This window comes from Triturus cristatus, chromosome 11, assembly GCF_964204655.1.
Source record: "Triturus cristatus chromosome 11, aTriCri1.1, whole genome shotgun sequence".
NCBI lineage: Eukaryota > Metazoa > Chordata > Amphibia > Caudata > Salamandridae > Triturus > Triturus cristatus.
Window position 1 is genome coordinate 1,158,565,183 of NC_140594.1, and position 26,876 is coordinate 1,158,592,058.

Sequence of the window (26,876 nt, forward strand, 5' to 3'; positions counted from 1 at the left end):
CCCTACGCTGACTGCTTTTCTGTGAAAGCCTAATTCGGGGTGAGGTAGCCCCAGACTCAGGGTTTTTCAGTGCCAACGTACCCGTTTGACCTCTTTCTGTTAATTTCATCCTTCTGGGCGGGCAATGCTGCCCTGTTTGGCAAGTGGTCACAGGGTGGATGGTTTAATATTGATCTGTATGTCTATCGGCTACCACTGTATAGTCAAGGTAAGTAGATGTGGAGGAGTAAATCTATGCTTCCAGGAGTATGCATCCTTGAACCATAGAAAGGTGTTGACACTGGGGCTGATATATGTGCGCCTCGACGCTGTGACGTATGACCAGCCCTGGTGGCATTACCTGAGGATAAGAGGTGGACTGAAGGGTCTTTGACAGGCACCCAATCTGGAGATGATGCCACTTATGGTGCCCAAAGGACGAGGGGGTCTGAGTCAACGAGCATGACTTCCTGCACCTCTGTAGGTCTCATACATGACATACTGTACTTTTGTAGTTCTTAAGAAGAACTTTCTTCAAGTCTGTATTTCTTATGCATGACCTACTGTACACCTGTTGTTCGCATGCATGGCTTCCTTCCTGTCTGTGTTTGTTATCCATGACATACTGCACGTCTGTATTTCTCATGCATGACTACCTGCATGTCTGTCATTCTCATACATGAAGTCCTGCACATCTGTATTTCTCGTGCATGACTTTCTACACACTTGTTGTTCTCATGCATAACTTCCTGCATGCCTGTAGTTCTAATGCATGACATCCTCCATGTCTGTCGTTCTCATGCATGACTTCCTGCACGTTTCTTCTCATCCATGCATTCCTGTAGTTCTAATGCAGGACTTCCTGCACATCTGTAGTTCTCATGCATTACTTCCTGCACTCCTGTAGTTCTCCTGCATGACTTCCTGCACTCCTGTAGTTCTCATGCATGACTTCTTGCACGCTTGTTCTCATCCATACATTCCTGTAGTTCTCATGCTTGGCTGCCTGAACGTCTGTACTTTTTGTGCATGACTTTCTTCACATTTCTATTTCACATGCATGACTCTATGTACACCTGCAGCTCATGCATGACTTCTTGCATGTATGTAGTTACCATGCATGACTTCCTGCACTCCTGTAGTTCTCCTGCATGACTTCCTTCACTCCTGTAGTTCTAATGCATGACTTCCTGCACTCCTGTAGTTCTCATGCATGACTTCTTGCACGCTTGTTCTCATCCATGCATTCCTGTAGTTCTTGTGCTTGGCTGCCTGAACATCTGTTGTTTTTGTGCATGACTTTCTGCAAGTTTCTATTTCTCATGCATGACTTTATTTGCACCTGCAGCTAATGCATGACTTCCTGCACGTCTGTAGTTTTCATGCATTACTTCCTGCACTCCTGTAGTTCTCCTGCATGACTTCTTGTACTCCTGTAGTTCTCATGCATGACTTCCTGCACTCCTGTAGCTCTCCTAAATGACTTCCTGTACTCCTGCAGTTCTCATGCAGGACATCCTCCACATCTGTAGTTTTCATGCATGACTTCCTGCACTCCTGTAGTTCTCCTGCATGACTTCCTGCACTCCTGTAGTTCTAATGCATGACATCCTCCACATCTTTAGTTCTCATGCATGAATTTCTGCACTCCTGTAGTTCTCATGCTTGACTTCCTGCACTCCTGTAGTTCTCATGCATGACTTCCTGCACTCCTATAGTTCTCCTGCATGATATCCTGCACTCCTGTAGTTCTCATGCATGCCTTCCTGCACTCATGTAGTACTTCTACATGACTTCCTGCACTCCTGTAGTTCCCATGAATGACTTCCTGCACTCCTGTAGTTCTAATGCATGACATCCTCCACATCTGTAGTTATCATGCATGACTTCCTGCACTCCTGTAGTTCTCTTGCATGACTTCCCGCACTCCTGTAGTTCTCCTGCATGACTTCCTGCACTCCTGTAGTTCTAATGCATGACATCCTCCACATCTGTAGTTCTCATACATGACTTCCTGCACTCCTGTAGGTCTCATGCATGACTTCCTGTACATCTGTAGTTCTCATGCATTACTCCCTGCACTCCTGTAGTTCTCCTGCATGACTTCCTGCACATCTGTAGTTCTCATGCACTACTTCCTGCACTCCTGTAGTTCTCATGCATGACTTCCTGCACATCTATAGTTCTCATGCATTACTTCCTGCACTACTGTAGTTCTCCCGCATGACTTCCTGCACATCTGTAGTTCTCATGCATGACTTCCTGCACTTCTGTAGTTCTCATGCATGACTTCCTGCACATCTGTAGTTCTCATGCATTTCTTCCTGCACTCCTGTAGATTTCCTGCATGACTTCCTGCACATCTGTAGTTCTCATGCATGACTTCTTGCACACTTGTTCTCATCCATGCATGCCTGTAGTTCTTGTGCATGACTGCCTGCACATATGTAGTTTTTGTGCATGACTTTCTGCGCGTTTCTATTTGTCATGCATGACTTTATGTACACCTGCAGCTCATGCATGACTTCCTGCACACCTGTAGTTTTCATGCATGAATTCCTGCACGTTTCTATTTCTCATGCATGACTTCCTGCACGTCTGTATCTTTTGTGCATGACTTCCTGCACTCCTGTAGTTCTCATGCATTACTACCTGCGTGTCTGGAGTTTCCATGCATGACTTCCGGCACGTCTGGAGTTTTCGTGCATGCCTTCCTGCATGTTTTTATTTCTCATGCATGAATTCCTACACGTCTGTAGTGCTCTCTTGGTGCTCTCCCAATCCGCTGCCTGCTCCTAGTGTGATTTCACAATCCTCATTCCGTCACCGTCCGTAGGGCTGTCCACAGCTGCTGGTACATTACAGCTGTACGGTGGGGGCTAGCGCTTCAGAACAGCTGTATGGTGTGGATAGCTCTACATTACAGCTGTACGGTGTGGCTAGCTCTACATTATAGCTGTATGGTGTGGCTAGCTCTACATTACAGCTGTACGGTGTGGTTAGCTCTACATTACAGCTGTACGGTGTGGCTAGCTCTACATTACAACTGTACAGTGTGGAAGGCTCTACATTACAGCTGTACGGTGTGGCTAGCTCTACATTAGAGCTGTATGGTGTGGTTAGCTCTTCATTACAACTGTACGGTGTGGCTAGCTCTACATTACAGCTGTACGGTGTGGTTAGCTCTTCCTTACAACTGTACGGTGTGGAAGGCTCTACATTATAGCTGTACGGTGTGGCTATCTCTACAGTAAAACTGTATGGTGTGGCTAGCTCCTCAGTACAGCTGTATGGTGTGGGCTAGCTCTTCAGTATTCAGTACAGCTGTACGGTGTGGCTAGCTCCTCGGTACAGCTGTATGGTGTGGGCTAGCTCTTCAGTATTCAGTACAGCTGTACGGTGTGGCTAGCTCCTCAGTACAGCTGTATGGTGTGGGCTAGCTCTGCAGTATTCAGTACAGCTGTATGGTTTGGGCTAGCTCGTCAGTATTCAGTACAGCTGTACAGTGTGGCTAGCTCTACATTACAACTGTACAGTGTGGAAGGCTCTACATTACAGCTGTACGGTGTGGCTAGCTCTACATTAGAGCTGTATGGTGTGGTTAGCTCTTCATTACAACTGTACGGTGTGGCTAGCTCTACATTACAGCTGTACGGTGTGGTTAGCTCTTCCTTACAACTGTACGGTGTGGAAGGCTCTACATTATAGCTGTAAGGTGTGGCTATCTCTACAGTAAAACTGTACGGTGTGGCTAGCTCCTCAGTACAGCTGTATGGTGTGGGATAGCTCTTCAGTATTCAGTACAGCTGTACGGTGTGGCTAGCTCCTCAGTACAGCTGTATGGTGTGGGCTAGCTCATCAGTATTCAGTACAGCTGTACGGTGTGGCTAGCTCTTCAGTTCAGATGTATGCCGTGGCTAGCTCTTCAGTTCAGATGTATGCCGTGGCTAGCTCTTCAGTTCAGATGTGCGCGTGGCTAGCTCTTCAGTTCAGATGTGCGCCGTGGCTAGCTCTTCAGTTCAGATGTGCGCCGTGGCTAGCTCTTCAGTTCAGATGTGCGCCGTGGCTAGCTTTTCAGTTCAGATGTGCGCCGTGGCTAGCTCTTCAGTTCAGATGTGCGCCGTGGCTAGCTCTTCAGTTCAGATGTGCGCCGTGGCTAGCTCTTCAGTTCAGATGTGCGCCGTGGCTAGCTCTTCAGTTCAGATGTGCGCCGTGGCTAGCTTTTCAGTTCAGATGTGCGCCGTGGCTAGCTCTTCAGTTCAGATGTGCGCCGTGGCTAGCTTTTCAGTTCAGATGTGCGCCGTGGCTAGCTCTTCAGTTCAGATGTGCGCCGTGGCTAGCTCTTCAGTTCAGATGTGCGCCGTGGCTAGCTCTTCAGTTCAGATGTGCACCGTGGCTAGCTCTTCCGTACATCTGTACTTTGGATCACCTTTTTGATCCTTTGAACAGTCCCTTCCAGCTCATGTGCTCCCAGCCCCTGGTATGTTTCAAATACCTACAGATAAGAGACTGCTTTAAACCTCCGACTATGTCTACTCTTGCCTGTGAGTGCATCAAACTTGTAGTAACACTGCGGCTAATGTAGTGTTGAGCAATGCTGAGAGGGACAGAGCTCAAATCTATAATATTGTGCAGACAAATGGTCCCTAGGACTCAGAGAGCAGGTCAGTGTCGCGGATATTCCTTTTAATGGTCTCCTGGCTCTTACATTGCTCCAGTAGAAGGTGTTACAGGATCTCTATTGTACCCCAAAGACATTGTCCACTTGGCAACGACGGTGCAGCTCTCAGTATTGTCGCTGCTCCACCACAGGCGGGGGCACTGCCCATGTATTGGTCACTCGCCCTACAATACAAGGGTCCAGGGGCCGGTCCCTAAAAGAAGGACGATAATAGGTTTAATCTTATCCGATCTATGAAGCTAATTCTTCTTAAATTTTCTCTGGATACATCTTTATCCTATCTTTTATTGTGGTCTCGGCTGGACTATGTCGTACTAGCCCTTGGCTACTCCTCACTCGCCTCATTTGAGAGCCCGGTGAGCGGAGAGGCATCTGTGGGACGGAGAGGGCTACTTCACAAGGACATTTTACACGCGGACAATGGTGAAAGTTTGGCTTCCTGTTATTAACTGGATGAATAAATACACATGTCCTTGGACAGCATAAAATCTCCTGATAAATGAATTTTGGGGCATATTTGAGGGGAATGAGCGGCGAGGACGTTCCGGGGGCCCAATGCCCTACAGCATATAGACATATTTGTGGCTTACTGCCGCTTTGCAAATATTATACCTTTTCAAGTCTATATCTGCGTGAAAGGGGCGTGCGATGAGTGTTGCTGTCAACGTTCCAACCCCAACACCCATTGCTTCTTGACTCTGCCCCAGATTTACAAGGATGTGCAAATCTGAGGCGGTGCCAAAAACTAACACCACGCAAGAACAGGCGTAAGATTGGTGCAACAAGAAGAAATACTTTTATTTCTCCTTGTGTTTCCTCTTTCTATGTGTGCTGCAGAATGCAACAGACATAGAAGGAGCAAATCACCTTTAAAGATTATATATGTGCAGGAAGGTGTCCCTTCCTGCACATAAACAATCATTCCCTGCAATGAGAGGCAAGGGTGTCTGCGTTGGCGCTAGGCAGCTATTTTCAGTGCCAGTGCAAGGGAAAACAACGGGGTGCGCTGTATTCTTGTGAAAATGACGCATTTCTGCATTTTTTAAATGCTGCAACGCCGTGCTGCGCCATTTCCATGTGAATATTTCCCTTGATTTCCACCAATATTTTTGTAACCTGTTTGCTTTGGGAAACCTAAACCTTCAAGAGCGTACTCTTGCATCTGCTTGAAATCGTACAATTCTTCACCTTTGCAACTTGTCAGTCAAGACATTTCTGTCATATTTTATGGATCGAATATGATCTTACTTATTACACATGGATTATGTATTAATCTTGAAACATCGCTCTAAAAAAGACAGCGGAAGGAGTAAAGGGAACCGGAGGACGATGTGTATCATGGAGGAATGGTATATCACATTATGTTATGTGTAGGTCTAGTGTACGACTCACCCGGGAGGGCATCCTGGTGCTAGTAGAAGCCAGTTATTCTGAATGCCACATTAATAAAGGTTTTGCTGTGACATGTTTTGGATGTAAAACTTGTGTGTGTCTTTCTATCTGCAGGAAATCTTTGGGTACAGAGCCAGTGCTGGTTGGATTGTGCTGTGTGTTGCGGGGTACATCCTGTCTGCAGGGGTCCTCCTCCTGCTCTTCTACTGGAAGCCAGAGTGGAGTGTGCGGGCGAACTGCAACCCCTGCACCCTGAAGGAAGCCAATGTGGTCTTACTCAGGTCAACGGTAGGTGGCGCTGCCTCTTCCTCCAGATCTGGACCTCCAGACCCTATAGATTAATTTATGTAATGTCAGAAAAGGCCATGTATTCATTTGAAGGCCCACTTGCTTGATCACTCACTCCCTTATTTATTGCCTTGCTCATTCACTTTTTTAATATCTTACTGACTTATTTGCTCACTGATTGACACCTTCAACCACCCACTAACTCACTCAGTCACTTATTATCTAACAAACTCAATTATTCATTTATTCAAATACTCATTCCTTCGCTCATTAAGGTACACTCTCACTCGCTCATTCTATTACTTGCTCACTCATTCATTTTTCTCACTTAGTCAATTTCTTGATCATTTACTTGGTCACTCACTGTATAGCACCCTCACTCACTTGCACTTAAACTCAGTCACACTTTGCCTTAGACCCATCACTCATTTACTGGTTTGCTCATTCACGTATTTGATCACTTAGTCACTTGCCAATTGACTCAATTGCATATTCATTCACTCACCGGCTAGGTTGCTCATTCCATTGCTAGTTCTTTCACCAGTTGCCTCCCCCAGCCATTCACTCACTTAATACCTCACTCGTTTCTTTTTTCATTCAATCACTCAAATCTTTATTAGGTAGTTTGCTTAGTAATTCACATACTAATCCGCTGACTCACTCATTTATTGCCTCACTCAAAAAACAGTTTGTCACTCAGGCTCTTGCTTGCTCATTTTTCCTTAATGTACTCATTCATCACTCGTTCACTCAGGTACTTACTAACTTTGTCACTCATCCCTTGCTCAGTCAGTCAATTGTGAAAAATCTTGGTCCTCTTTGCCTCAGCCTGAGATTGGCCTCTCACTGTCTGAGTCAAGTCAAATCAACTTTATTCAATCACATTGGAAAGACCTTAAAAGTATATAATATCAGTACATCATAAAATAAACATTTTAAGCAGCACCCCCCATAATAATATCATAGTACACACAAAATGAAGTCCTGAGGGTTCAGTTCCTAATGTAATGCTTTAAAAATAAGTCATCTGCCATAAGAATGCTAAAATACTTTGATTAAAATGCAGCTCTGCAGTAACAAATTGTGCAATCAACACAAAGACAGGATTAAAATTAGTCTGTGGCCTCAGTACACAAAAGTATCACTCTTACATTTCCTTGTCTTGAGCACCAGCCTCAAAAGGGAATAAACCCTAAAAGCTATCTCCTCTGATCCTAAGGATTGTAAAAGGTGCAAGGCTTCTGTGCACGGAATGCTTGATTCATGGGCTGAGTCGCTCACTCACACGTCTTTTACCATTGGTAGGGCATGGGCTGCATGTAATGAGGTGTAATGAGTGAGTGCCGGTAACACAGTCAGTGATGCACATTCCCAGCCTATCCCCACTGGAATGTGGTGGTCCACATTCTCCACATGGCTTCAGGGTGGTTGCAGAATCACAATGTTCAGGCCGGCGGTCAAACCTTTGTTAGTATTGCCCAACTTCAGACTCTATCCTTAACACAATAATTAAGCATGTGCTGTTTGTTTGCCATTGAAACAGAGGGCTGCTGCATGCACATGTCCAGGTGAGGGCGAATAAAGACACATAATACCAGGGCCCGCCCAGGGCAGACCTTGGATCCGAGCCCTGATGATGCAACCACGCTGGCAGCGGAGGATGGCGATCCCTGCCTCATTGACCCTTGGCACGTAGCTGCACAATGCCATAGGCTAGCTCCATATCACCGGGCTCAAGGCAATAACTGTCTACTGGTTGCTCTTCTTGATTCGAAGTATCTGTGACACTAAGCTGACAATAGGCTGGTTGAAGAACAATCCAGCTTATCTGATATAAGAAATGGGATTCCTGGTTGGCTAGGGCATGCGCCTAAGCCAGGCAGAAACCACCACTCTAGTCAGGGCAAGGGAGTTACTCGCTGAAGAGAACCCCTGCTCACCCCCTTGGTAGCTTGGCACAAGCAGTCAGGCTTATCCCAGAGGCAATGTGTAAAGCGTTTGCGCAACACACACACAGCAGCAACTCACTAGGCACACCACAAAAAAACTCCACACAAGGTTATATCAAAAATAGCCTTTGCATTATCATAAACACATTAGAGTCATAATCACACAATATACACTGTGCCAACTGGCACTAGGCAATATTCCCAGGGGATTATATACAGGACCAGGCCAATTGGGCCACGGTCAGAACCATCAGAATGCAGGTAGAAAATATGAAACACAACCAGTAAGTACTGGTACATTAATGACCTTAGCATTATCACATTAGGCATAAAACACATTAGGCCCAAACCTCATTAGCATAAACACACTACGCAATAAGCATCACAAGCATAAAACACATTATGCAAAAAAACGCAGTGCACCACAGTACACTGACCAGGTGCATACACCACCCTGGAAACTGAAACCCAGGCCAACTGGCCTTTCACTTGGGCTCTAAATGCCCTTGGCCTCTGTCCAGAAAGTCAGGGCGCTAAGCTGCCACTTGCAGCAGCAGCACTGTGCATCATGCACTGGGGCAGGGGGGTTGCCACTCACCCCTCTTATTAAAAACAAAATGCTCCCAAAGGAAAATGGCACTGGCACTACATGTGCCGTGGAAGCCCCCCTCCGGGACTCTTCAAACCATGTGCCCCACTCGTTGCAGCTGCCCGCTCTCTCTCGCGGTGCAGCTGTGACAAAATTTAGGCCAAAAATAGGCACTGCTACCAACTGTGCCAGGGAGGCCCCACTCCGGGACCTCTGAATATCAAATGATCCCCACGTTGGAGTGGACCGCTCTCCTGCAGGACCGCTCAGGAAAACAGGCACGACAATGTGCCTCGGGAAGCCCCACTCCACGGGGGCTCTTCTGGGGCCGGTCTCGGCACCAGCAATGATTTGAGGGAGCCACCTCTCACCGGGGCTCCTCGTAGGGAAGGCACCGACAATGTGCCGCGTCAGGTTTTCGCTCCCCAGCCAGCCCCACTCATCGGGCTCCTCTGGTATTCCTCTGGTCTTCCTGCGGGGGCTTCACCTATCTCTCAGAGGTGGTGGAAGGCCGAAATGGAGCTTGCACAGCTCCAACTTCTCTGGCTCACAGGAGCCCCGCTCAGGCATGCGCCAACTTCCCGACTCTCCTCACTTCGCTCGGTCCCCCTTCCTGGGACCGGGACTTCAACGTGGAGCCCCTGAGGCCCTGGACGTCCGAAAGGCTGCAGGCCCCGCCCACAACCAGGCAAGGCCGCCTGGCTTCCGGGTCGCATTGACAGTGGCCCGGAGATTCTCCTCAGCACAGAATGCGGGCTGGGCTCCCACTGCAAAGAGCACGCAAATGCGGGGTGGGCTCCCGCCAAAGGAGCACAAACGCAGGGTGGGCTCCCACTGTAAAATAAACTCAAGTGCGGAGTGGGCTCCCGCCAGATGAGCAGAATGCGGGGTGGGCTCCGCTCCGTTAAAAGCAGTGCAGGGGGGAATCAACATGCTGGGGTTCCCTCACAGCCTCGCGCAGCAGTCACGGCTCCTTCCTGCCCCTAATAATTTAAAATATAGCGCTCACGAGGCGCTATGACTCCAGAGTTCCAGGGACAAAGCTGGGCCCAGGCAGGCCAGCACAGGGTCCTCCAGCAGGGAGGCAGTCCCTAGTGGCGGTTCCTCCTGGGGCCCAGCAACTGCAAGTCCCAAGCACAAGGAAAAGCACACCTTCATGGGGTCACAGCCCCAATATTTATGTCAACATTTGCTTTGTCTGCCCTGGCACAGGGCTTGGGGGAACCAGCCTTAACTGGTTCAGGGTTTTTTTGGAGCACTTTGTTGACAAGGCTCCTCTTCCTCTTAGTCTGGTGGGGGCACCTCATCAGACACACCACAGGGGGTGGAGCCAGCATTCACATAGCAGGCACAGACCTATTCAGGGTCAAGGGACTACTCCTCCCACTACTCCAAATGCAGATGCCCTATTCAGCTTAGCGCAGACGAGGCAGACACATAGCACACAGAAATGGCAACTTCTAAAAGTGGCATTTCTAAAATAGTTATAATAAATCTGCGCACACCATTGCGTAGCATTTATTATCACTATTCCAAATATACCAAACTTGATCACGCTGCTCCTCTCATATCAGGAATTACCACTGAAACAGTTATCAGGGAATCCCCAATGCATTCCTATGAGAGGGCAGCCACACAGCAGTGAGAAACCAAAATGGCTGTTTGTCACTGCCAAGACATGTCACACACTTAAGGTACATGTCCTACCTTTTACCTACAATGCACCTTGCCCATAGGGCTAGCTAGGGCCTACCTTAGGGGTGACTGACATGCAGTAAAAGGGGGGTCACAGACATGGCACACACTTTAGGTGCCACGTCACAGCACAGGCCCTGCAATGGCAGAGGCCGGAGACAGGTTTGAAAGGCTACTTTGGTGGGTGGCGCAATCAGCGCTGCAAGCCCACCAGTAGCATTTAATTTACCAGCCCCGGGTTTATGAGATACCACTTTACAAGGAACTGACAGGTAAATTAAATAGGCCAAACAGGTGTAGACCAACCTTACCATGTTTACCACAGAGAGCACACGCACTTTACACTGGACAGCAGTGCCAAAGTGCCCAGAGTCCTAAAACCACCAACACCATGTCAGAAAAAAAGGCTAGGAGGAAGGCAAAACGTTCTGCGGTGACCCAGCATCTGATATCAGATTTAAAACCTGTGAATTTCTCTACATCCATAAAGCTTCATTAAACATACATGAAGACACAAATATCTAGATTAAATAAAACAAAACAAGCTGATTTATCTTTTGAATTAATATATGATATGCAATCAAACAGGCGTTAAGAGTGGAACTCTTATAATTTATTTAAACTAACCCTTACATAGAAAGTAAATTAGACATTTACAAACATAAAACTTCTGGCAATCACAAAGGGTGTCCAAAGGGAAGACTGGGCTCTGCCATTGGTTAATGAAAGACATTTGTGGTTTGTTAATAACGCTCATCTTCTGTTGAGTAAAAAGACACACCTGCTGTTCATTAAAATGCACATTTGTGGTCTGGTAATAGAACTCATTTTCAGTTAAGTAATAATGCACACCTGCTGTTTATTAATAACACACATTTGTGGGCCGTTATTAGGACTCATCTTCAGTTAAGTAATAACACACACCTTCTGTTTATTAATAAGACGCAGTTGTGGTGGTTGGTTAATAGCACTCATCTGGTGTTGAGTAATACCACACACCTGTTGTTCATTAATAACACACATTTGTAGTGGTTCATTAATAGCACTCATCTGGTGTTGAGTAAAAACACACACCTGCTGTTTATTAATAACACACAGTTGTGGTGGTTCATTAATAGCACTCATCTGGTGTTGAGTAATAACACACACCTGCTGTTTATTAATAACACACATTTGTGGTGGTTCATTAATAGCACTCATCTGGTTTTGAGTAATAACACACAGCTTATGTTCATTATTAACACACATTTGTAGTGGTTCATTAATAGCACTCATCTGGTGTTGAGTAAAAACACACACCTGCTGTTCATTAATAACACACATTTGTAGTGGTTCATTAATAACACTCATCTGGTGTTGAGTAAAAACACACACCTGCTGTTTATTAATAACACACATTTGTGGTGGTTCATTAATAGCACTCATCTGGTTTTGAGTAATAACACACAGCTTATGTTCATTATTAACACACATTTGTAGTGGTTCATTAATAGCACTCATCTGGTGTTGAGTAAAAACACACACCTGCTGTTCATTAATAACACACATTTGTAGTGGTTCATTAATAACACTCATCTGGTGTTGAGTAAAAACACACACCTGCTGTTTATTAATAACACACAGTTGTGGTGGTTCATTAATAGCACTCATCTGGTGTTGAGTAATAACACACACCTGCTGTTTATTAATAACACACGTTTGTGGTGTTTCATTAATAGTACTCATCAGGTGTTGAGTAATAACACACACATACTGTTTATCAATAACACACATTTGTAGTGGTTCATTGAAAGCACACATCTGGTGTTGAGTAATAACACACAGCTTATGGTTATTTTTAACACACATTTGTAGTGGTTCATTAATAGCACTCATCTGGTGTTGAATAAAACACACACCTGCTGTTCATTAAAAACACACATTTGTAGTGGTTCATTAATAGCACTCATCTGGTGTGGAGTAATAGCACATATCACCTGATGATTATTAACACACAAATGCTACTCATTAATAACACACCTTTTTAGTGGTTCATTAATGCCACTCATCGTCTGTTGAGTAATAACAAGCACCTGCTGTTCATTCATAATACACATTTGTGGTTTTGTAATAGAAGAGATCTTCAGTTAAGTAATAACACACACCCGCTGTTTATTAATAAGACACATTTGTGGTGGTTCATTAATAGCACGCATCTGGTGTTGAGTAATAACACACAGCTTATGTTCATTATTAACACACATTTGTAGTGGTTCATTATTAGCACTCATCTGGTGTTGAGTAAAAACACACACCTGCTGTTTATTAATAACACACATTTGTAGTGGTTCATTAATAGCCCTCATCTGCTGTTGAGTAATAGCATACACCTGATGTTTATTAATAACACACATTTGTAGTGGTTCATTAATAGCACGCATCTGGTGTTGAGTAATAACACACAGCTTATGTTCATTATTAACACACATTTGTAGTGGTTCCTTAATAGCACTCATCTGGTGTTGAGTAGAAGCACACACCTGCTGTTCATTAATAACACACATTTGTAGTGGTTCATTAATAGCACACATCTGCTGTTGAGTAATAACACACAAATGCTACTAATTAATAACACACATTTGTGGTTTGTTAATAGCACACATCTACTGTTAATTATTAACACAGACCAGCTGTTCATTAATACCTCTCATCTGCTGGTGAGCAATAACAAAACCTGCTCTTCATTATTAATCCACATTTGTGGTTTGTTAACAGAACACATCTACTCATCGTTAATAAGACACACCCGCTGTTCGTTAATAACACTCATTTGCTGTTGAGTAAACATACACACCTGCTGTTCATTAATAAAACACATTTGTGGTTTGTTAACGGCAAACATCTAATGTTCGTTAATAACACTCATCTGCTGGTGAGTAATAATAGAAACCCACCGTTCATTAATAAGGCACATCTGGGGTCTCTTCATAGCACACATCTACTCTTCATTAATAACACAAACCTGCTGTTCATTAATACCACACAATTGCTGTTTGTTAACACACATCTATGGTTTGTTACTTATACGCAGCTGCGGTTCAGAAATAATACAGCTGAGGTTCGTTAATAAGGCACATCTATGGTTTGTTAATACATCTCAGCTGTACGTCGTTAATAGCTCACACATCTATGTTTCGTTACTAATACTCAGCTGCGGTTCGTTAATAACACGTCTATGGTTTGTTAATAATATGCACCTGTGGTTCTTTAATAACACACATCTATGTGTTGTTAATCAGACACAGCTGTAGTTCGTTAAAAAAATACATCTATGTTTCGTTACTAATACTCAGCTGCGGTTCGTTAATAACACATCTACGGTTTGTTATTAATAAACAGCTGCAAACAGATCGTAACTACCACAATCTATGGTTGGTTAGTGCGCAGTGGAATGACAGACATTCTCCACATGGACTTGCTTAACTGCTCCGTACACATCCCCTTCAATTGCTTTTGATACATCCCCTTTAGCTGCTTCATATACCACTCCTTTAACTACTCCTTACAAGGGCCCCTTACTCTGCCCCTTTACCTACTCCTTACATCACCCCACTAACTGCTTTTCACACTGCTCTGTAGCTCCTCCATACACTGCCCCTTTAACTGCTTCATACACCACCCCTTTAACTGCTTCAGACTCTGCCCCTCAATATTTGCTCCTTACAACACCCTTATAATAGCCCCTTGGTCAGCCGCTTTAACTGCTCCTTACACCATCCCTAACTGCTTCCCATGCTGCCCCTTTATCTGCTCCTTACACTACCCCTTTAACTAATTCATACACTGCCCATTTACCTGCTCCTTATACTGCCTCTTTAACTGCTCCTTACACTGTGTCTTTAACCGCTCCTTACACTGCCTCTTTAACTGCTCCGTGCACTGTGTCTTTAACTGCTCCTTACACTGCCTCTTTAACTGCTACTTACACTGCCTCTTTAAATACTTCTTACACTGTCTTTAACTGCTCCTTACACTGTGTATTCAACGGCTCCTTACACTGTGTCTTTAACTGCTCCTTACACTGCCTCTTTAAACGCTCCTAACAGTGCCTCTTTAAATACTTCTTAGACTGTGTTTAACTGATCCTTACACTGTGTCTTTAACTGCTCCTTACACTGCCTCTTTAAACGCTCCTTACACTGCCCCTTTAAATACTTCTTAGACTGTCTTTAACTGCTCCTTACACTGTGTCTTTAACTGCTCCTTACACTTCCTCTTTAACTGCTCCTTACACTGTGTCTTTAACTGCTCCTTACACTGCCTCTTTAAACGCTCCTTACACTGTGTCTTTAACTGCTCCTTACACTGCCTCTTTAACTGCTCCTTACACTGCCTCTTAAACTGCTCCTTACACTGTGTCTTTAACTGCTCCTTACACTGCCTCTTTAACTGCTCCTTACACTGCCTCTTTAAACGCTCCTTACACTGCCTCTTTAACTGCTCCTTACACTGTCTTTAACTGCTCTTTACACTGCCTCTTTAACTGCTCCTTACACTGCCTCTTTAAACACTCCTTACACTGCCTCTTTAAATACTTCTTAGACTGTCTTTAACTGCTCCTAACACTGTGTCTTTAACTGTTCCTTACACTGCCTCTTTAACTGCTCCTTACACTTTGTCTTTAAGCGCCCCTTACACTGTGTCTTTACCTGCTCCTTACACTGTGTCTTTACTTGCTCCTTACACTGTGTTTTTAACTGCTCCTTAGACTGCCTCTTTAACTGCTTCTTACACTTCCCCTTTAACAGCTCCTTACACTTACCCTTTAACTGCTCCTTACACTGCCTATCTAACTCCTCCTTACACTGTCTTGAACTGCTCCTTACACTGTGTCTTTAACCGCTCCTTACACTGCCTCTTTAAATGCTCCTTACACTGCCTCTTTAAACGCTCCTTACACTGCCTCTTTAAATACTTCTTAGACTGTCTTTAACTGCTCCTTACACTGTCTTTAACTGCTCCTTACACTGCCTCTTTAACTGCTCCTTACACTGTGTCTTTAACTGCTCCTTACACTGCCTCTTTAAACACTCCTTACACTGCCTCTTTAAACGCTCCTTACACTGCCTCTTTAACTACTTCTTAGACTGTCTCTAACTGCTCCTTACACTGTCTTTAACTGCATCCTTACACTGCCTCTTTAACTGCTCCTTACACTATTTTCTGTAACTGCTCCTTACACTGTGTCTTTAACTGCTCCTTACACTGCCTCTTTAAACGCTCCTTACACTGCCTCTTTAAATACTTCTTAGACTGTCTTTAACTGCTCCTTACACTGTGTCTTAAACTGATCCTTACACTGCCTCTTTAACTGCTCCTTACACTGCCTCTTTAACTGCTCCTTACACCATCCCTAACTGCTTCCCATGCTGCCCCTTTATCTGCTCCTTACACTACCCCTTTAACTAATTCATACACTGCCCATTTACCTGCTCCTTATACTGCCTCTTTAACTGCTCCTTACACTGTGTCTTTAACCGCTCCTTACACTGCCTCTTTAACTGCTCCGTGCACTGTGTCTTTAACTGCTCCTTACACTGCCTCTTTAACTGCTACTTACACTGCCTCTTTAAATACTTCTTACACTGTCTTTAACTGCTCCTTACACTGTGTATTCAACGGCTCCTTACACTGTGTCTTTAACTGCTCCTTACACTGCCTCTTTAAACGCTCCTAACAGTGCCTCTTTAAATACTTCTTAGACTGTGTTTAACTGATCCTTACACTGTGTCTTTAACTGCTCCTTACACTGCCTCTTTAAACGCTCCTTACACTGCCTCTTTAAATACTTCTTAGACTGTCTTTAACTGCTCCTTACACTGTGTCTTTAACTGCTCCTTACACTCCCTCTTTAACTGCTCCTTACACTGTGTCTTTAACTGCTCCTTACACTGCCTCTTTAAACGCTCCTTACACTGTGTCTTTAACTGCTCCTTACACTGCCTCTTTAACTGCTCCTTACACTGCCTCTTAAACTGCTCCTTACACTGTGTCTTTAACTGCTCCTTACACTGCCTCTTTAACTGCTCCTTACACTGCCTCTTTAAACGCTCCTTACACTGCCTCTTTAACTGCTCCTTACACTGTCTTTAACTGCTCTTTACACTGCCTCTTTAACTGCTCCTTACACTGCCTCTTTAAACACTCCTTACACTGCCTCTTTAAATACTTCTTAGACTGTCTTTAACTGCTCCTTACACTGTGTCTTTAACTGTTCCTTACACTGCCTCTTTAACTGCTCCTTACACTTTGTCTTTAAGCGCCCCTTACACTGTGTCTTTACCTGCTCCTTACACTGTGTCTTTACTTGCTCCTTACACTGTGTTTTTAACTGCTCCTTAGACTGCCTCTTTAACTGCTTCTTACACTTCCCCTTTAACAGCTCCTTACACTTACCCTTTAACTGCTCCTTACACTGCCTATCTAACTCCTCCTTACACTGTCTTGAACTGCTCCTTACACTGTGTCTTTAACCGCTCCTTACACTGCCTCTTTAAATGCTCCTTACACTGCCTCTTTAAACGCTCCTTACACTGCCTCTTTAAATACTTCTTAGACTGTCTTTAACTGCTCCTTACACTGTCTTTAACTGCTCCTTACACTGCCTCTTTAACTGCTCCTTACACTGTGTCTTTAACTGCTCCTTACACTGCCTCTTTAAACACTCCTTACACTGCCTCTTTAAACGCTCCTTACACTGCCTCTTTAACTACTTCTTAGACTGTCTCTAACTGCTCCTTACACTGTCTTTAACTGCATCCTTACACTGCCTCTTTAACTGCTCCTTACACTTTTTTCTGTAACTGCTCCTTACACTGTGTCTTTAACTGCCCCTTACACTGCCTCTTTAAACGCTCCTTACACTGCCTCTTTAAATACTTCTTAGACTGTCTTTAACTGCTCCTTACACTGTGTCTTAAACTGATCCTTACACTGCCTCTTTAACTGCTCCTTACACTGCCTCTTTAACTGCTCCTTTCACTGTGTCTTTAACTGCTCCTTACACTGCCTCTTTGAATGCTCCTTATACTGCCTCTTTAAATACTTCTTACCCTGTCTTTAACTGCTCCTTACACTGTGTCTTTAACTGATCCTTGCACTGTGTCTGTAACTGATCCTTGTACTGTGTCTTTAACTGCTCCTTACACTGTTTTCTGTAACTGCTCCTTACACTCCCTCTTTAACTGCTCCTTACACTGTGTCTTTAACTGCTCCTTACACTGTGTCTTTACCTGCTCCTTACACTGTGTCTTTACTTGCTCCTTACACTGTGTTTTTAACTGCTCCTTAGACTGCCTCTTTAACTGCTCCTTACACTGCCTCTTTAAACGCTCCTTACACTGCCTCTTTAAATAGTTCTTAGACTGTCTTTAACTGCTCCTTACACTGTCTTTAACTGCTCCTTACACTGTCTTTAACTGCTCCTTACACTGTGTCTTTACTTGCTCCTTACACTGTGTTTTTAACTGATCCTTACACTGCCTCTTTAACTGCTCCTTTCACTGTGTCTTTAACTGCTCCTCACACTGCCTCTTTAAATGCTCCTTACACTGCCTCTTTAAATACTTCTTACACTGTCTTTAACTGCTCCTTACACTGTGTCTTTAACTGATCCTTGCACTGCCTCTTTAACTGCTCCTTACACTGCCTCTTTAAATGCTCCTTACACTGCCTCTTTAACTGCTCCTTTCACTGTGCCTTTAACTGCTCCTTACACTGCCTCTTTAATTGCTCCTTACACTGCCTCTTTAACTGCTCCTTTCACTGTGTCTTTAACTGCTCCTTACACTGCCTCTTTAAACACTCCTTACACTGCCTCTTTAAATACTTCTTACACTGTCTTTAACTGCTCCTTACACTGCCTCTTTAACTGCTCCATACACTGTCTTTAACTGCTCCTTACACTGCCTCTTTAACTGCTCCTTACACTGCCTCTTTAAACGCTCCTTACACTGCCTCTTTAAATACTTCTTACACTGTCTTTAACTGCTCCTTACACTGTGTCTTCAACTGATCCTTGCACTGTGTCTTTAACTGATCCTTGCACTCTGTCTTTAACTGATCCTTACACTGCCTCTTTAACTGCTCCTTACACTGTTTTCTGTGACTGCTCCTTACACTCCCTCTTTAACTGCTCCTTACACTGTGTCTTTAACTGCTGCTTACACTATCTTTACCTGCTCCTTACACTGTGTCTTTACTTGCTCCTTACACTGTGTTTTTAACTGCTCCTTAGACTGCCTCTTTAACTGCTCCTTACACTGCCTCTTTAAACGCTCCATACACTGCCTCTTTAAATAGTTCTTAGACTGTCTTTAACTGCTCCTTACGGTATACAACGTTTACAACGCAACTTTTACACCGCACTACCATTACAACGAAACTGTAACAACGCGAAATCTGTTACAACGCATGCCATTACAACGCATGCCATTACAACGAAATGCACTAGATGGCGTGCTAACATTAGAAATAGTGTAGTTTTACTATCCAAACACCTTCCCTACTGCAACGTGGACTGGAGTTAGAATAGTAAATTATACATTTCTAATGTCAGCACTCCATCTAGTGTACGTCGTTGTAAAAGCATGCGTTGTAAAGGCTTGCATTGTAACAGATCTTGCGGTGTAAAAAATGCGTTGTAACGGCATGCGGTGTAAAAGCATGCGTTGTAACGTCATACATCCGCTCCTTACACTGTCTTTAACTGCTCCTTACACTGTCTTTAACTGCTCCTTACACTGTGTCTTTACTTGCTCCTTACACTGTGTTTTTAACTGATCCTTACACTGCCTCTTTAACTGCTCCTTTCACTGTGTCTTTAACTGCTCCTTACACTGCCTCTTTAAACGCTCCTTACACTGCCTCTTTAAATACTTCTTACACTGTCTTTAACTGCTCCTTACACTGTGTCTTTAACTGATCCTGGCACTGCCTCTTTAACTGCTCCTTACACTGCCTCTTTAAACGCTCCTTACACTGCCTCTTTAACTGCTCCTTTCACTGTATCTTTAACTGCTCCTTACACTGCCTCTTTAATTGTTCCTTACAACACTGCCTCTTTAACTGCTCCTTTCACTGTGTCTTTAACTGCTCCTTACACTGCCTCTTTAAACGCTCCTTACACTGGCTCTTTAAATACTTCTTACACTGTCTTTAACTGCTCCTTACACTGCGTCTTTAACTGCTCCTTACACTGCCTCTTTAACTGCTCCTTACACTGCCTCTTTAATTGCTCCTTACACTGCCTCTTTAAACGCTCCTTACACTGCCTCTTTAAATACTTCTTACACTGTCTTTAACTGCTCCTTACACTGTCTTTAACTGCTCCTTACACTGCCTCTTTAACTGCTCCTTACACTGCCTCTTTAAACGCTCCATACACTGCCTCTTTAAATAGTTCTTAGACTGTCTTTAACTGCTCCTTACGGTATACAACGTTTACAACGCAACTTTTACACCGCACTACCATTACAACGAAACTGTAACAACGCGAAATCTGTTACAACGCATGCCATTACAACGCATGCCATTACAACGAAATGCACTAGATGGCGTGCTAACATTAGAAATAGTGTAGTTTTACTATCCAAACACCTTCCCTACTGCAACGTGGACTGGAGTTAGAATAGTAAATTATACATTTCTAATGTCAGCACTCCATCTAGTGTACGTCGTTGTAAAAGCATGCGTTGTAAAGGCTTGCATTGTAACAGATCTTTCGGTGTAAAAAATGCGTTGTAACGGCATGCGGTGTAAAAGCATGCGTTGTAACGTCATACATCCGCTCCTTACACTGTCTTTAACTGCTCCTTACACTGTCTTTAACTGCTCCTTACACTGTGTCTTTACTTGCTCCTTACACTGTGTTTTTAACTGATCCTTACACTGCCTCTTTAACTGCTCCTTTCACTGTGTCTTTAACTGCTCCTTACACTGCCTCTTTAAACGCTCCTTACACTGCCTCTTTAAATACTTCTTACACTGTCTTTAACTGCTCCTTACACTGTGTCTTTAACTGATCCTGGCACTGCCTCTTTAACTGCTCCTTACACTGCCTCTTTAAACGCTCCTTACACTGCCTCTTTAACTGCTCCTTTCACTGTATCTTTAACTGCTCCTTACACTGCCTCTTTAATTGTTCCTTACAACACTGCCTCTTTAACTGCTCCTTTCACTGTGTCTTTAACTGCTCCTTACACTGCCTCTTTAAACGCTCCTTACACTGGCTCTTTAAATACTTCTTACACTGTCTTTAACTGCTCCTTACACTGCGTCTTTAACTGCTCCTTACACTGCCTCTTTAACTGCTCCTTACACTGCCTCTTTAATTGCTCCTTACACTGCCTCTTTAAACGCTCCTTACACTGCCTCTTTAAATACTTCTTACACTGTCTTTAACTGCTCCTTACACTGTGTCTTTAACTGATCCTTGCACTGTGTCTTTAACTGATCCTTGCTCTGTGTCTTTATCTGATCCTTACGCTGCCTCTTTAACTGCTCCTTACACTGTTTTCTGTAACTGCTCCTTACACTCCCAATTTAACTGCTCCTTACACTGTGTCTTTAACTGCTCCTTACACTATCTTTACCTGCTCCTTACACTGTGTCTTTACTTGCTCCTTACACTGTGTTTTTAACTGCTCCTTAGACTGCCTCTTTAACTGCTCCTTACACTGCCTCTTTAAACGCTCCTTACACTGCCTCTTTAAATAGTTCTTAGACTGTCTTTAACTGCTCCTTACACTGTCTTTAACTGCTCCTTACACTGTCTTTAACTGCTCCTTACACTGTGTCTTTACTTGCTCCTTACACTGTGTTTTTAACTGATCCCTGCCTCTTTAACTGCTCCTTTCACTGTGTCTTTAACTGCTCCTTACACTGCCTCTTTAAACGCTCCTTTTTACACAGCCTCTTTAAATACTTCTTACACTGTCTTTAACTGCTCCTTACACTGTGTCTTTAACTGATCCTTGCACTGCCTCTTTAACTGCTCCTTACACTGCCTCTTTAAACGCTCCTTACACCGCCTCTTTAACTGCTCCTTTCACTGTGTCTTTAACTGCTCCTTACACTGCCTCTTTAATTGCTCCTTACAACACTGCCTCTTTAACTGCTCCTTTCACTGTGTCTTTAACTGCTCCTTACACTGCCTCTTTGAACGCTCCTTACACTGCCTCTTTAAATACTTCTTACACTGTCTTTAACTGCTCCTTACACTGTCTTTAACTACTCCTTACACTGCCTCTTTAACTGCTCCTTTCACTGTGTCTTTAACTGCTCCTTACACTGCCTCTTTAAACGCTCCTTACACTGCCTCTTTAACTGCTCCTTACACTGTCTTTAACTGCTCCTTACACTGCCTCTTTAACTGCTCCTTACACTGCCTCTTTAAACGCTCCTTACACTGCCTCTTTAAATACTTCTTACACTGTCTTTAACTGCTCCTTACAATGTGTCTTTAACTGATCCTTGCACTGTGTCTTTAACTGATCCTTGCACTGTGTCTTTAACTGATCCTTACACTGCCTCTTTAACTGCTCCTTACACTGTTTTCTATAACTGCTCCTTACCCTCCCTCTTTAACTGCTCCTTACACTGTGTTTTTAACTGCTCCTTAGACTGCCTCTTTAAACGCTCCTTACACTGCCTCTTTAAATAGTTCTTAGACTGTCTTTAACTGCTCCTTACACTGTATTTAACTGCTCCTTACACTGTCTTGAACGGCTCCTTACACTGTGTGTTTAACAGCTCCTTACACTAACGCTTTAACTGCTTCTTACACTGCCTCTCTAACTCCTCCTTACACTGTCTTGAACTGCTCCTTACACTGTGTCTTGAACTGCTCCTTACACAGTGTATTTAACTGCTCCTAACATAGTGTCTTTAACCGCTCCTTACACTTTGTCTTGAACCGCTCCTTACACTGTGTCTTTACCTGCTCCTTACACCGCCCCTTTATGATTATGTTTACAGGATGATTTGAAGAAGTACACCAGGAAAAAAGTGCGTTGGATGCGCTTAACGAAGTTCAAAGGTTTACTCAGCACCGACCACCCCATCCTCGCTGACGAGAAGTCGATCATCAACCGCGCAATCAGGAAGCCAGATCTAAAGGTAAGTCACCTGGAGCGCACACAACAGCCTGAAGAATGGAAGGAGAGGAATCCTGCTCTGAAGACACTGTCATGTTGTAGTGTCGACTTTCTTTCTTAGAGTCATGAGTAATTATCAGGGCACAACTAACCGTCTGGGCATTGTGTCTGGAGAGGGAATGACAGCGAACTGTCCTGTTTATCCTCAGGAGTGGGAGGGAGTGCAAGGTGTTACGTCACTTCCACAACCTCTCTAGGTGGGCACCTCTAAGGGGCAGTGGTGGAACTGTGAAGGTCTTGGGCAGGGGCCTAGCTATCATTGGTGCAATAGGTGCAGTGGCACCAGGACCAAGAGGGTGAGTCCACACCAATCACTGACAGCGTTGTAACCCAAGCTTAGCTTATTATTAGAGCCACCTTTGGGTGCGCTCCGTGCTCATAATTGGATGACAGATGTGTATATTTCAGCCCGGCGCTTCTGATTCGATGGCTTTCCTCTGTATTCTTGTGTTTGAACTCCTTCGAGGCGCAGCTTGGTCTCACAATGTTTTGACGCATCCCTCCACTGCTGACATCAAAGAGCTCTTGGTGCTTTTGCATGTGTCTTTAGTATTTCACTTTTGACACCTGACCGGAGCGCATCTTTTGGGTTCTCCCATGTGTGTCTGCGCCTTGCTCCTTTTGCTTCCCCCCAAAGCTCCCTTCCTCCTCTTCCCTTCGTTCAGTTGTGCTTCCTCTCCGAGTGTCTCCCTCTGTCGTCATCTTCTGCTCCGTCGCTCTGCCCTCTGTGTGTCTCTCCCTCCATCCCTACCCGCTCAATGGCTCCTCCCCTTTCCAGCCTCTTCTCCCGCCCACCTCATGTTCTAGGTCACGTGACGCTGCAGCCATCATTTTGTTTCTAAAGTCTTTGCAGCTTGTTTGGTGGGCAGAGAACTTGGTGCTAATAAAACGAGCTGAACTGGCCATACTAAAAAGCCCAGCCCGTCTGTCCCTCTTGTTTCAGTCTTTACATTTTCTGCTCAAATTATACAAGACAGTGATGGATGGAATACTTGAATGAACCTCAGCCGCTGGTAATCAAGTTCAAGTTCAAATAGCTTTATTCGATTTTAAAAACAAAAACCATAAAAGCACAATTTAAAAATATTTCAGAATAAATACATCACAGTTACAAGTGGTTAACCTTTAAATATCTGTTTAAAATTACATAACAGGATTAATTCATTGAGGACCTAAATCTAATAATGGTTTTAAGAAACATTGACACCGAGAACATAAGGAGATCATCATCTAGCATTTTCAGTCTTAATAGTGCCACTCTACATTGTCTCAGGCCACATTCTCTCAATACAGGTATTAATATTCGCTTCCTAGGGCCTGAGTAAAATTTACAAAAGAAAATACAATGGAGTGAGGATTGAACAGAGACCAGGTCACATGGGCAGGGAATTAGTTCTTTTGACCAACAGTTCAACTCCGGGAAAGTAACTAATCTAAAAAAGATGTCCAACCTAAATCGAGTCAATAGCATACGGGAATAACAACAGGGAACTTGCAGCAAGTATGGCTGAATGCCTTGATTTTGTGTAAGTAAGCAGTTTGCCATAACAGAGCTCTTACATTTCTCTAATTGGGACCGTTTGTCATCCAAGTAATGTAAGCATAGTTTCTTGAGCTTCCTCCTTGACATCCCTGCCATGCTATCTGGTACGTCAAAGAATTCCTGGTGACCCATAGCCGCCAAAAAATTCTTTATGTACTCAAACCAGGATATCTTTGAGGCCCCCTCAAGGCCTAAACAGTCCAGGATAATATTCCTATTCAGGCCTGTTTCATTTGAGCACCACACTTTGTGCCACAATAAAATCGGATCAACTTTGACAAGGTCCTCAATATATCGTAGGCCTAATTCTTGATGACAAACAAAGGTGGAGGTGGATCCTGGAACTGCCAGGAGATAGCGAAGAAAAGCATTCTCACAGAGCTGTAGACTGTGATTTTTCGCTATCCCCCAAATCCCTGCGCCATATAACGCCGTAGACACGCATTTAGATTTATAAATATCCAGTAGGGCAGATACTGGACGTCCTCCCACCTTATTGGCAAAATTTTTAACTGCCCCAATTGCTCGTGTAAATGCCAATTTTCTTGATTCTCCTGCTACGGACCACGAACCGCTTTTTTCGAAATTGATACCTAGGTAAGAAAAAATATTTACCGTGTCAATTTTCGAATTAAATAAAACGGTTTTACAGGTAGTATTCTTCTTTTTGGAGCAGCACATATTAAAGGTCTTACTTATGTTGATCTTTAGTCCCCTAATGCCCATATAGTCTGAAAATCTTTTTAGTGATCTCTGCAGTCCCACTTGGGTCCAAGCCATGATCACTGCATCGTCTGCATATAGAAGAATGGGGATAAAGGAGTTTCCTATTTTGGGATAATCTTGCTTGTCTTCCAAGAGGTGAGAGGCTACCGAATTAATATATAGATTAAACAAGAATGGAGCTAGTATGCAGCCTTGTCTCACACCCTTCCCTATAGCAAATTTGGAAGTACATTCCCCCTTTTCCCCAAAACGAACCCGAGCACCTGCCCCTCGATACAGTTCCCGGATAAAGATTAAAAGATTTGGGTCTATCCCCATATCCTGCAGTATAGACCAAAGTTTGTTATGGTTGAGGCAATCAAAAGCCGAGCTTAGATCTACAAAAGTTAGAAATAAGCTTTCATTTTTAGCCTCAACATATTTGGCAACTAAAAGAGCTAAGTTCAAGCCTTGCTCTATTGTTCCCAGGCCTTCCCTAAAACCATATTGAAAAAAAGCCCAGCCCGTCTGTCCCTCTTGTTTCAGCCTTTACATTTTCTGCTCAAATTATACAAGACAGTGATGAATGAAATACTTCAATGAACCTCAGCCACTGGTAATCATTCAGGCCGCATCCCAATCCATTGCTATTCTACACGCCATGCCACCTCAGTTTGGACTCAGTTATCTGCAGATCAGTCTTGACCCTGCTCCAATCGGAACAGCCCAGCCCCAACTGCCGAGCCAGGTCCTCCCTGAACCGGAAGGCAAACAACTCAGGACCGGTTTCAGCCTGGTTGCGGGCTCCTCAGCGATCGAGGTATGCCACATAAACTCAGGATACTGAGAGGTGGGCAAGCCTCCACTTGGACGAGATGGTGACCAATAAAAGAGGGGCGGGGCCAAATGATGAAACCTTGCAGTGAGATGCGGCATTCACTGTTACACTCATCTGATAACAGACGCCTCCCTGTAGAGATGCACAGGTGGAAATTAAACCCGAAGGCAGTGAGCCAGGCTGGGCACCCAATGGGCGTTTTATACAGCATATGCCCAATGGGGACTGTGGGTCTGAAGCACAGAAAATGCAAACAAGTGCTTCTGATTACCAGAGAAAGACAAGGGTTTGGTATTGAGATGGTGACAGGGGAGTTGTTGCTGAGCCAGGGCTTCACCCAGTCGAGGCAGAGTTTAACAAGGCGCCAAAGCTTTCAGAGTATTTGGAAATCAAAGACCCTCTCCGGGGCTCTGAGCAGTAAAGACCACGGTAGGGGTTCCAGCTGCGAATGCCTGGACCCCCAAACATTCTCAATTCCTGAACCCTGCTTAGAGTTATAAGTCCATTCTCTTTAACAAACTAATCTCCTCGTCAGACAAGAGAGTGTAGACGCACTCACTCCCGGTTCCAGGCGTCGAGGTAAAAAAGGTACAGATTTTAACGACAGTACACGTAGACATATGTGAGCTACGTGTGCCCCTCGGACAGGGTGGAAGAAGTCTTAGAGCACGCCAGGCTCCAGGCTGGGGCAAGGATCTCCTCAGTGTGAGTTCTGGTCCCTGGGAGAGGCTTTGTGGTGTGATTGTGGCATAGAAGCTCCAGGGCCCAGCACTGCTTGTCCTCAGTCCTGGCAAAGCATCCTATATAGCAGCTTACCCATGGTACAGCTATGTTCCAATTGTATCACCCCTACAGTTTAAAAAACAAGCATTGGCAACACAATAGGTCCCAGCTCTGAAGGGTCAAGCTATTATTGCCAATGTTTTTTTAATCGCATTCAAATGCCAATGCATGCAGCACAACTCATGCGCCTGCAGAGCCAGACATCTTGTAATGGGTTTTCAGATAAAGAGAATTCATTCC

At 44.2% G+C, this 26,876-nt stretch overlaps 1 protein-coding gene across 1 annotated transcript in view; it reads left to right on the plus strand.

The window, feature by feature from the left end:
* LOC146788633 (putative cation-transporting ATPase 13A4) overlaps positions 1-26,876 on the plus strand; it is a 235,098-nt gene that overhangs the window by 24,704 nt on the left and 183,518 nt on the right. The window contains exons 2-3 of the mRNA XM_085635818.1: positions 6,167-6,340; positions 22,589-22,729. Of these exons, the coding sequence (XP_085491944.1) occupies positions 6,167-6,340; positions 22,589-22,729 (315 nt within the window). The remainder of the gene's footprint in view (positions 1-6,166; positions 6,341-22,588; positions 22,730-26,876) is intronic.